Here is a 12429-nt window from a genome sequence, read left to right as displayed (position 1 = left end):
TATTTCTTCAAAAAGTTTTCAATCCAGTTCTTTCTCATCTCGTAGATTCCCATGACACAAACGCTAGAACTTTTGTTATAATGCCACAGGTTCTAAGGCTGTCTGTATTCATTTTTTCCAGTCTATTTTCTTTCCATTGCTTATAATGGGTAATTTCTACAGTTGTCTTCAAGTTCACTGAGTTTTATGTCTTATCCTTTCCATTTTGCTACTGAGTCTATTCACTAAGTTTTAAACTTCAATTACTGTTATTTCTCGGCTCTAAAACTTTCACCATGTGGTTCTTCATATATTCTATTTCTTTGCTGAGGCTATTTTCATTTGTGTCAAGCATGTTTGTTGAAACTGCTTCCTGAAGCACTTTTATGATGGCTGCTTTGAAAATCCTTACCGTATAATTCTAACATCAGTGCCATCCAGGTGTTGGTGTGTACTGATTGTCTTTTCTCATCCAAGTTGAGATTTTCCTGGTTCCTCATATGACAGGTATTTTCTACTGAATCCTGGACACTTGGGAGATTATGAGACTTGTGATCTTATTTAAGTCTTCTGTTTCTGCAAGCCTCCTCTGTCACAGCCCTGGTGGGAAGAGAGAGTGCTGCCCTACCACTACCAGACTGGAACCAAAGTCCAGGGTCCCTTGGGGCTCTGAAGTCAGGTGCTTGATCACCATCCTTACTGCTGAACACATGTGAGAGCTCCGGCTCCCCACTAGTCCTCCACTGATGTCTTCCTGACCGCGAGGGGAAGAGTCCTTCATTACTGCTCCCCATGTGGGCTCCAAAGACACTGCAGGGTGGCTTGGCTGCTGCTGGATACCAGTGCCGGGCTTGATTCTCCATCAAGCCACTTCGCTGACACCACCCATGCAAGGAGCCAGAAGGAGGTCTACTTCTCACCAGGTCAAAGTTCAAGCTCTCTAGGACCACTGATGCCATGCCAAAGGGAGCCTCAGTACTTCCTGGAGGCAATGAAGATCCCTGCTTCCCATTCACTTTCTCTGACACCACCCTGGGAAAGCAAAGGGAGAGATGCACCTTTTTGATGCCATGCTGGAGTATAAATTTATGCTCCCATTGTTCTCTGCTGGTGGAAAGTGTGGTGGGGCCGTTTATTCCATGGTTTCTGACTAGGCTCGAGTGTTCATTATTTTAGATGAGATAAGGCACGTTCAGGGTGGTATGGCCACAGACAAGTGTTGTTTTAAAGTCTCCGTCTTGTGAGGCAACTCCTTTTGCCTAGACACAAGCTTTTTTTCCCCCTTTTCTATGGTGGATATGCTTTCTTCCTGTTCTGCATCTGTGGATTTTTCAGAGCCAAGACCAGGAAATATAAAGTAAAAAAGAAAATCCAGGCCACACATTGCCATGTCACCCCTCTGGTCCTGAGGTCCCTAGCCAATCTATCTTCTCTTTATCTTTGAGACCCCTCTTATGCTTATTTTATTCATATGGAGTTTTTGGCTGCACTTCAAGGAAGAACAGGAAAAAGTACTAGTTTATTTCTTTTAGTATTCACCTATTTTGATTTAGTACCATAGTTTGTGTATCTATTCATGAAATGAAGGCCAACATGTAGGCAGTTTCCAGTTTCAGGCAACTATGAATAAAACTGCTATAAGCACTCGCGTAAGTTTTTGTGTAAATCTAAGTTTTCTGTTTCTCTTGATTATATATCTGAAGTGGGACTCCTGCCATGGTTAAGTGTATACTGTACATGTAAGTTTATTAAAAAAGGCCAAACTGTTTTCCAAAGTTGCTGCACCAGTTTATATTCCCATTAAAGTGTCTGAGAGTTCCAGATGCTATGATCTCTGCCAATACTTGGTAGTGTTTGTTTTTATGAGGCCTTCTTATAGATGTGTAGTGTTATCCCACTGTGGTTTCAATGTCCATTTCCTTACTGACTAGTGATACTGAGCATCTTTTCATGTCCTTATTTGTTATCCCTGTGACAGTTAACTGATTGTGTCAACTTGAGTAAGAAATGCCTAACATTGGATCAGCATAGTTCTGGGTGTGGCTGGGGGGATTTACTGAAGTCAGAAGGCCCCTTAGGGTGGCTTGTCGCCTGAATGGTGTAAGGGTGAAATGGAGAAGCAAGGCTTGCTTGTTTCTTTGGAGTAGCTCCAGTCTTCACCTTTCCCTTGGACATCATCTCCTGGATTCCAGCGCAGACTCTCAGTCTCTACCTCAGACACTTCAGCCTCCTGATAGAAACTCTCACGGGACACGACACTGAGCTTCGGGCTTCTGACTGGATCCTTCTGATGTTCAGTGCACAGGCAAACCTTTAGCACTCTTCCACTGTAAGCCAATCTTGTAAATTCTTATATTTGTCTATCTTGCATTAAATCTGTTTCTCTAGTAAGTACTGACTGATAAATCCTACATCTATTTTTTTTTTCTTTTGAGACAGGGTCTCACTATGTAGTCCAGGCCAGCCTTGAACTTGCTACATAACCTAGGCTGGTCTGGAACTTGGGATTCTTCTGTCTCAGCCTCCCAGGTACTTGGAGTACAAGTATGCACCACCATGCCTGGATCATCCCTCTCTTATTTCATGAAATCTCTTTTCAAATCTTGCATCCATCTACTATACAGTTTTGAGAGTTCTTTACAGAGTCTCTTTATAAGTCCTATGTCAGATACATTTCTCTTTCACTAGAATTCTACTGCCAATACTTGGGCAAAGTTTAAGCCAAGGCTTCGTGAGCAACTCTACACTTCTTGTTATTTTGAGTACACTCAAGTATTTTTAGTTTTCCGGGTGGTAAAATGTATTTATTTTCCAATTACTAATATTATCTCTCAAGAACTTTTGAAGAATATATTATTATGAAGTGGCAAACATCATATTTATAATTTTTAACTAAATATTCATTGAGTGCTCTTGTCTACTTGCTCCATAGTTCAAGGAAATTTAGTAGATTATAAAGTCATTTAAAAGTTTTAATATCATTAAAGAGGGAAGAAAAATCTGAAACATTACATAGAGCCTGTGCGTCACACGGAGCATGCAAGAAACACGATGGACAGAAAGCTGTACCTAGATCACTCCCAAGTCCTCCTGAACTTGTGGTCGGCCTTTCACAAGGCTGTGAAGCCTGTCCTGGTGGATCTGTCTGCTGCTGCTGCTGCTGCTGCTGTCTGAAACATTCAAAAGTGATGTACATTAGAAAAACAAAACTTAAGGATAAACATACCACAGAAAACCTATTCTCATAGAAAATAAACTGCCTCACAAACCAAAATAGTCATTGGCACAAACAACACAAAAGGTGACAAGAATAGTCTGATAATTAAAAGTATAAAAAAATAAAATATCAATAGTACAGAAGTGTTCATCCTAGGAAATCTAGACATAAAATTTAAATGTATCAGATAAATGAAGAAGTAGTTATTTTCACCACAAAATAACTTTCTGTCAGTAAAGATTCACTGGTAATTCTTATGGAAACAAGTGCTGGTTTACAGATCCTTGATGGTTTTAGAAACCACTGAAAAGCACCTTTGAGAAGATAAAACATCTCAAATTACCATGAAAGTTTATGCACTATTTCCATGGCTTGCTCTTTCTTGTTATTAAGATCTGAGCTTACATATCTCCCCAAAGATGCCCCTCCTGGCCAACCCACCTAAGATAGGCACTTGGTTTTCTATCTCTACTTCATTTTCATTCTCAGCATAAACTCATCACCATCTGATATTCTTCTGTTCAGCTTCCTATTTAGGGTATAAGCTAAAAGAAGCACAAACCTTTTATTGTTTATCTGTTTCTTCAGTGCCTAAAACCATGCATGTCACATGGCAGCTATTCACTAGATACTTGTTGAATTAAAGAGATGAGAACAACACATCATCAAGTGTCAGCAGTATTTATTATATTAAATTCCTCTATGTTTAAAAAGAAGTATCAAAGAATATACATTTTAAAACATTTAAACATAGCAGTCATTATGAAAAACTGCAGGAATGAAGCTAGGTGCAGTGGCAGCTACCTGCAGTCTCAGTTACCTGGGAGGCTAAGGCACAAGAACTGCTTAAGCACAGGAACTGGGGATCAGGCTGAGCAACACAGCAAGATCCCATTTCAACAAATAAACAGCCATGCAGAAGTGTATCATGGAATTTAGAAAATATACACAGAGAGTCGGGTGTAGTAGTGCACAACTCTAACTACAGCTACTTAGAAGACGGAGGCAGGTTCGAGGCAACTCTGGGCCACCTAATGAGACCCTATCTCAAAATAAAACTTAAAAAAGCATTAGGGATGCAGCTCAGCACTAGCGCACTTGCCAAGCGTGTGAGAGGCCCTGAGTTCAATCACTAGTAATGGCAAAAAAAAAAGGCAAAGCAAAGCGGATTGAAGAGGAGCAGAAAGGAGAGAGGAAAGATACATATACACGGAAGCACTGAAACATGGTAAAAAATAATTCAAGTTATTCCCAAATGATTCAGAAATGTCTCCAACTAATGGATAATGTTGGTGAAGGGTACCAAAGGGTATAAGGAGCTCTGTGTACTACTTCTGCTTTTATGTAAGTTGAAACATGTATTAGTTCATATACTATACAAACACAGAAAACTAAAAAAACCTTATAAACAGCTGACAATCTGAGAAGTCAGAGCCTTAAAAAAAATAAGGATTTAAAAGGAATCCAAACTTTTAAACTACCAGCAACATGAGTAATAGTATAGCACTTTTCTTCCCCCACAGTCCCTCTCAATATTGAGTTTTAAAAGTAAGCAAGTGGGCTGAGGATTTAGCTCAGTGGTTTCGCCACCTGACTTGCAAGTGCAAGGACCCGAGTTCAATCCCCGGTACCAAAAAAAAATAAATAATAAAAAATAAATAAAAGTAAGCAAACGACAAAAAACTTCGCCAGTGGGAATGACAATCTCCCCTGCTGGTCTGAGCTAGAATACCATGGCACAGGTGTAAGACACGGTGTGAACAGTCAATGGTGCATACACAGACAGTACACTATGCTCCCTCTAGCCAACCTTGCCTCTGGAACATGGGAGGAAGAAGATAAACTGAGTTATGGGGAATTCCTGGCACTCTATGCAAGAATACATGCCAGAATAGAAGGTAGAGGTGAGATCGCAACTTCAGAGGGATTACATTTAGTCTAATTTTTACCTTTTTTTTCTTTACTAGTTTATTAGTAGAAAATAACAATACATATTTATGGGGTTTTTCTACTTTTAATTTATGAAAGTTGAAAAGCAAATCTTTTTTAAAAGATTTTTTTGGTTCATTTGAGACAAGGTCTTGCTCTGTAGTTCAGGCTGGTCTTGAACTAACTATGTAGCTCAGGCTGATCTTAAACCCATGGCAATCCTCCTGCCTCAGCCTCCTGAGTGCTGGGATTACAGGCAAACTCCACCATGCCTGACATAAAGTAAATCAACTGCCACTTTTGAAGCAGTTTTAATACCTTCCAGCTTTGATGACACCAAGAAAGTCCATCCCCACTGTTTGTTCTAATGTACTTTCTAGTATTACAGACGTTGAAAAGCTAGTCTGCATGGCTTGGACTCCTTGACAGACAGGGTTCTGGTTATAAAGGAATCATTCACATGAGAGCTAAACGGCAGAAACAAGGCAAATCTTCCTGCAAAACCATGGTGATCCAGTGCTTGAATCCCACTTCACGGCAGACTTTATGCTCCCAGGTCTAGACAACTCTGGCACTGGCCCAGGATCACAGATATAGCAGTGTTCTTAAACCTGATATAGCCAGTGATGGGGAACCTTTTAGAGACGAGGGCCCAAACTGCAACCCCAAATCCACTTACTTATTGGAAAGTGCCAACACTGCAATTAAATCTGAATACTGGGTTTTAGTTTAGAAAAAACAACTCATACATTAACATCTTTTGTCTTAAAAGAAAAACACTATAACACCCATGCCATAGAGTCACCACCACTGTACCAATTCCCTATCATCCGGACTACACAACAGTGTCCCAAGTCTTCCTCCAAGTTGGGCTGTGGTACTCTGGAGGGCTGATCTTGAACACCACCTCCTGCTTTTCCTAAGACTATAGAGCTCTTAATTTCTGTACTAAATACTTTTCTGCTTAAACACCCTGTGAAGGTTTATTGTGTCAACTTGAGAAATTTGGCTAAGAGAAGCTGAACTAAATAAGCTTAGCAATTCCACACCCTATGGAGTGGGGATCCTGGATGGTATAAAGGGGAAATGAGGAAGGACAGATCTGTTTTCTGTTCCTTCGGAGGACCTCCAGTCTTCACCATGGACATCATTTCCTGGCTTCCGGCGAGGATCCTTCAGCCTTCTGGTGTACTCTTCAGCCTTGCAGCACAGACCCATAGGCCTCCTGATACAGACTCCCACAGAACATGCAGTGAGCTCCAGACCTTTGACTAAATCCTCCGGTCTCCAGTATGCAAAGACCCTCTGCACTCCTCCTCATCCGACTCTGGGTGGCCACTGTAAGCCAATCTTGTAAATTCAATGTATTTATTTGTGTATCTTGTGTTATATCTGTTTCTCTAGTAAATACTGACTGATATACACCCCTAGTAGTTTCTGTTTCTTGAACTGAACTGAACCTCATAAACTATGCCATGTCACAGAAATGATGGCTCCAGTATTAGGCAATCAAAAAGTCACAGCAGTCCATGCCCTTGAAGACAGTATTTGTATCCTTCCTCACTGGTTAGCACTATGCTTTTCATAACAGAAAGGATCTGCATCATTTTAACATACCTCTGAGAATACAGTAATAATTTCAGCTAACAAATATCTTTTGAATACTTTACAAAATAATTTTTTTCGTTGTTGTTTTTTGAGACAAGGTCTTGCTGTGTGGTTCAGGCTGGCCTTCACCTCACTATGTAGCCCAGGCTGGCTTTGAACACATAGCGATCTTTCTGCCTCAGCCTCCCAAGTGCTGGGATTACAGGTGTGTGCTACCATACCCTGCTTACAAACTAGTATTATGCTCTCTGCTTAATCTGATGCTCTAACACATGAGTTAAGGCAGGTTTTACAGTGACATGGACGACGAAGTAGAGTTTTGCTTGGGATTTTATGACAGAAAAAACAGATTTAGAGATTACTGCTAGAAAAAAAACAGCATACCTATGAAAATATTATATAATAGTTCTTATTCATCAAGTATGAATTTGTAATATATAGTTGGGTTTTTTTTTGGTACCAGGGATCGAACTCTGGTCCTTGCAGTTTCAAGGCAGGCGGCAGAACCACTGAGCTAAATCACCGGCCCAATATATAGATTTTTAACAGTATTTTTGATACAAGAAAGAAATCCTATAATGTGCTTTATGTATGAATATTGTGTTTACTATATTATGTATGAAGCTTTAAATATTCAACAGGAGGAGGGAAAAAACTATAGAACTGTATGAAAGACAAGTTAACATCAGGATCAGTTTCGGGAGGGTAAGAGCAAGAGTCAGCTTGACAATCTTAGAGCCAAGGGCCCAAAGACAGAAACCAGGGAGACATCTAGGGTAAGTAGTCAAGAATTTTAGTAAAAGACAAATAAGAGCTTCTCAGCTCTTCTACGAATGAATTCTAAAAAGTTTTAAATGTGAACCAAAGTTAAAAATAAAGACCAGTAAGTTATTCCTTAACTCTTCTCAGTAACATGTGACTATGTAAAATATTCTCTAGTTCTTTGTATTTTCATGAGTATTTTGAAGGTCAAACCAGGAGGCAGAGGCTGAAAGGCTAAAACTGGCCGCCATCTTCAATCCACAATCAACTACCGACCAACAAGGAAGGAGTCGTACCAACATGCAAACATTTAAAGGAGTGCAAGGCTGCCTCAAACATGTTTACTAAAACAAACTAGTTATTGTTTTCTAAGTGTGCTTATTATAACTTGTTATAACTGACTAAATTATCTTTACTACTATTGAAAACAAAAAATATATTGGGAATTTCACAATTTTAATCCAAAAACCTAAAAAATGTTTTTAAATACAAGGAGTTTGATTTTATACTTTACATCTTCAGATGTTTTCCTTTTCTTAGGTGTATTTGTGAATTTTGTAGTTTCTCTATAACATATATGTCTGTTTAGGCCATTTTATTCTGGCCAAAAAAATGTTTCAATAAGCCTGATAGAAATATCATTTGGGAACTATTTTGGAAAAAAATTTTGAAATCTGCATCAAGGCCTTAAGAACGAGTATATTCATTGCTGGACATAGTGGCACACACCTGTTAAGTCCCAGTGCTCAGGAGGCTGAGGCAGAAGGATTGCTGAGAGTTCGAGGACAGCCCAGGCTACATAGAGAGTTCAAGGCCAGCCTGAACTACATATCAAGACCCCGTCTCTCAAAAAACCAAAAAATGGAAAATAAAAAGAATCCTGACACTGGACATCTTCAGAATAATTAGAAGAAATCGTGTGAGAGACTTGGAGCATTGATCATTGTACTATGGATCACAATAGCATAAATCAAAAGGTTTATAAATTATATTAATCCATCCACTTTATAAAACCTTAGCAAACTGTTATGAAGAGTATTTACCATCAAAGGAAAATGGGTATAACTAATCTACAGCAACCGTATGTGTGACAAGGAGAGAATGTGCCCAAATACTAGTACCAGTTAGTGAAGGACAAAAGACAGGTTTACACTTTTTTTTTAAATTATAGAATTCCTTAAAATGAAATTTCTAGGATATTAGCTTATATACTTAAGTAATTTTAAGTTATTTTTAACACTAACTATATACTTGATACAGAATTATTGTCAATGAATATGTCACTATTATTGTATGGCAATAGCATTTGGCTATGTTAAAAGTACATACATTTTGGAGACACAGACTAAAACAGTTATGAATATCATAATCATGACTTACAAAATCATCCAAGCTTAGGGATGGGAAAATGGAAAGAATGGGAGTTGGAAACACAAAAAATGAGACTGGCCACATGCGGACATGTATTAAGTCTCAGTAATAGATAAAAAGGGGTTCATTATGCTAGTTTCTCTAAATATGTATAAATTTGAGATTTATCCTAATTAAAAAAAATTAAAGTTAATTTTAAAATTTAAAAGGAGAGGCCAGAGATGTAGCTCAGTGTTGCTGCACCTTCCTGGCAAGTGCAAGGTCCTGAGTTGATTCTCGGTACCAGAAAAATAAATAAATAAATAAAATTTAAAAAGAACTGAAAAGCACTGATAAGCACTATTTAACTATGATTAAATCCATTACTCTCTCACTGAAGAAAGACTGGAAATATCTCACATCAAGAGGATGTCAATATAGTGAGACCCTGTCTCAGAATTAAAAAAAAAAAGCCAGGGATTTAGCTCAGTGGTTCCACTGCCTGCCTCACAAGTGCAAGGTCCTGAGTTCGATCCCTGGTACTAAAAAAAAAAAACCAAAAAAACCAAAACCCAAAACAAAGATGTTATCTGATCAGAACTCTCCTTCATATATTTGAGTTGTGAATTAAAAAGAAAAAAAGGTAAATATTATCTTAATTTTAGATGCCACTAAAATACTGCCAATTATAATTACAAGATACTTCTCAATTTCAGAGATGCTGACAAGTGAAAATATGTACATCTTTAAACTGATGAAATACAGTAAATTACAGGGCAGATTCAGTCACTGGCCTTTCATTTCTGACCTAGGGTCAGAGGATCTAAATATTTATTACAGATCTCATAATTTTTAAGATAGGGTTTTATTTTTCTTTAAAAAAGAAAGGGGAAGAAGACTTGTGGTAACAGTTATTGGAAAGGAAGATTCGTTCGTGGGGTGAAAATCTCCTCTGCAAGCATTCACAAAGCTAGGCATAACGTAAGGTTTTAGGAGTTGCTGATTCAAATTTATGGTTTGCTTCCATACCAACGCTGAGTCTGTAGGCTCTGCCTTAAGTGAAAGTGAGCAGGACCAGGAACACTACTTCTAACTGGGAGCGTGCTCCCCAACCTAAAACGCTGTTTTTCCTATTAACTGACAGAGAATGTCCTAGAGTTAGTCATGCAGCCAAGAAGTACATCCAAGGGATCAACAGGCATTGTTTCTCCCTTGCCCCAATTCCATTTTCCTTTTGATAAACAAAATTTTATAAGGTTCCCTTATCCTATTTCATGTAAATTTATTCAGTATTGAGGCAGTTTTTCTCTAAAACTACAGTACATTCATTTCATATTTGCTGTAAAACATTTAAAAAATATATTCAAATGTTCAGAGTTCAGGCAGTAACCAATCTAGAAAAAATAGAGCAGATATTAAACATGCAACTTTAATTTGTACCAACTAATTTACTTTTCAAAGTAGGCTTCTCTTCTTTTCCGCAGTTCTTCAAATGTAAGATTTGTACCTGATGTCTGTGGAACATCTTGAGATATACTGGAACTACCTGAAAATAAAATAAAAGACGAAAACCAACTATTTTATTTACCAATTCAAGCAACGATATAGTCTTATTTGAGCAACTTTTCAAAATGTTTTCTTCTTAAAAATATTCTGCCAGGCTCGCTTACACAGTATGGCCACCGACATTAGCTACCACTCTCTAGTCTCTCAAATGGGAAAGCAGCGGACTGTAAGAGACTGAACTGTAGCAGCCTCTATTTCCAACAGACTCACGTTCAAGTTTCATTCACACAAAAAAGTCGGGAAAATTTTATGAATCCTTTTGTTAAAAAAAAAGTTAATATAAAATTATAGTAAAAAAAAGTAACCTGATCATTGTAGCAACTCAGCTGAAACAATCTGCAGTGGTGGCAGCAGCAGCAGAGATTTAATTTATTTGATTTTCTGTGGCTGTTGGTTGTTCATTAGTTTCACGGTGATGGAAGATGCACATTTTTTCAAAGGGTCTAAGAAGCTCCTGGAGGTTTGGTTCTCCCGTTGGCAACCTGACGCCAACCAGGGATCTGGGGATCTTCGCACTATCCCGAGATCTGAGTGGGATGTACTTTTGAAGGATGTGCCATGTTCAATCATAAGTGTGACAAAAACTGGCAAGCAGGAAGCTTATGCACTCAGTGAGAACAGCATATCTGTCTCCAAGAGATGTTTCATTTTGAAGACAGGTGGTTCCACCTTCTTACTGAAAGCACTGGTTCCCTTGTTGAAGCCTGCTAGGGATCACAGTGGGTTTGACTGGATTCAAAGCTTCTTTTATTCTCGTAAGAATTTCATGAAGCCTTCTCACCAAGGGTATCTACACCAGAATTTCTAGAAAGAAATAAAGAGTTTCTCACTGCAATTTTCCCAAATGGAGCAGCATATTAGATGGGATGTATGAACTCTGGCTGTTGGTACCTGTATACTCTGGATTTCCCAGAGCCAGATCAGACCCTGGAAACCCTGCCGAGTGAGCCTGACCCAGGAGTTATGGACGAGTTTTACATGAAAGATGGTGTTACTGCAAAGGATTCACTCATGAGAGCGCAATTTGTGACCTGGTATCAGGTCATTGATGTCACACTGTTCAATCCTTGTGGGTATTCAATGAATGGAATGAAATCAGATGGAACTTATTGAACTATTCACATCACTCTAGAACCAGAATTTTCTTACATTAGCTTTGAAACAGACTTAAGTCAGACCTCCTGTGAGGATCTGACCAGAAAGCTGTGGAAGTCTTTAAGCCAGGAAAATCTGTGACCACCTTGTTCACCAGAGTTCTAAATGTCACACAGTGCTTTCTTCACCCCAGAAGATGGAAGGTTTTAAACGTCTTGATTGCCAGAATGCTATGTTCAATGATTAAAATTTTGCTTTTACCAGTTTTGCTAAGCAGCAGCAAAAACAGCAGAATTGATTAAGAAAAACACAAAAAGAGAACACACAGAAGGTGGTGGCTGCTTTCTACATGTTGATACCAGGGCCCATGCTTTTCATAACCACCACCTTGCAGTTGGAGAAAGCCCTAGAGGTAATGATAGTGTAATCATTTTGAAGTGTATGCATTATTATATCAAGGTGTTAGATATCTTGCATGAATGCTCTCTTCTGTGTTCTATGCCACTCTTGCTGTGAAATTGAAGTGCGTGTAGAAAAAACTTTTACTATATGAAACTTTACAACACTTTTGAAAATAAATTTCTTCTTCATGAAAATGTTTTTGCAACATTGCAATGTTTTTCTTCCATAAATCATGTCTTCCTAAGAAAATGATTTCAGTTACTCATTTTGAGTATTACTGTTCTAATAATTGTTTCTGCATTTGTAGTCTTTGATTTCTTCCCTCATCATGGTCTTTCCCCCATCTCCAAGCCCCCAAATAAAAGCAATACACTGTTATACACACACACACACACACACACACACACACACACACACACACACACACACACCTCTGCTAGTATTCTGTAAATATTAAGAAAAGTCTTAGGGAAAATCTAAGCAAGATACTCCAAATCTAATGCATGTCTGCTGCAACCAAA

General features: G+C 38.5%; 1 protein-coding gene and 1 pseudogene across 4 annotated transcripts in view; one reads left to right on the top strand and one right to left on the bottom strand.

Annotated features, from left to right (window-relative positions):
* Atxn3 (ataxin 3) overlaps nucleotides 1–12429 on the bottom strand; it is a 40298-nt gene that overhangs the window by 6465 nt on the left and 21404 nt on the right. For all 4 annotated transcript variants that reach the window (XM_004837016.3, XM_087195511.1, XM_087195510.1 and 1 more), the window contains 2 exons: nucleotides 10298–10391; nucleotides 3049–3149 (listed from right to left, as the gene is read on the bottom strand). In XM_004837016.3, coding sequence (XP_004837073.1) covers nucleotides 3049–3149; nucleotides 10298–10391 — 195 coding nt within the window. The remainder of the gene's footprint in view (nucleotides 1–3048; nucleotides 3150–10297; nucleotides 10392–12429) is intronic.
* LOC101724711 (S-adenosylmethionine decarboxylase proenzyme pseudogene) lies at nucleotides 10694–11912 on the top strand (annotated as a pseudogene).

This window comes from Heterocephalus glaber, unplaced genomic scaffold, assembly GCF_053883595.1.
Source record: "Heterocephalus glaber isolate CG9 unplaced genomic scaffold, H.glaber_assembly_v1.0 deba00001608, whole genome shotgun sequence".
Classification (NCBI taxonomy): domain Eukaryota; kingdom Metazoa; phylum Chordata; class Mammalia; order Rodentia; family Bathyergidae; genus Heterocephalus; species Heterocephalus glaber.
Note: the sequence above shows the minus strand (reverse complement) of the source record. Positions and strands in the feature narration are given on the sequence as shown.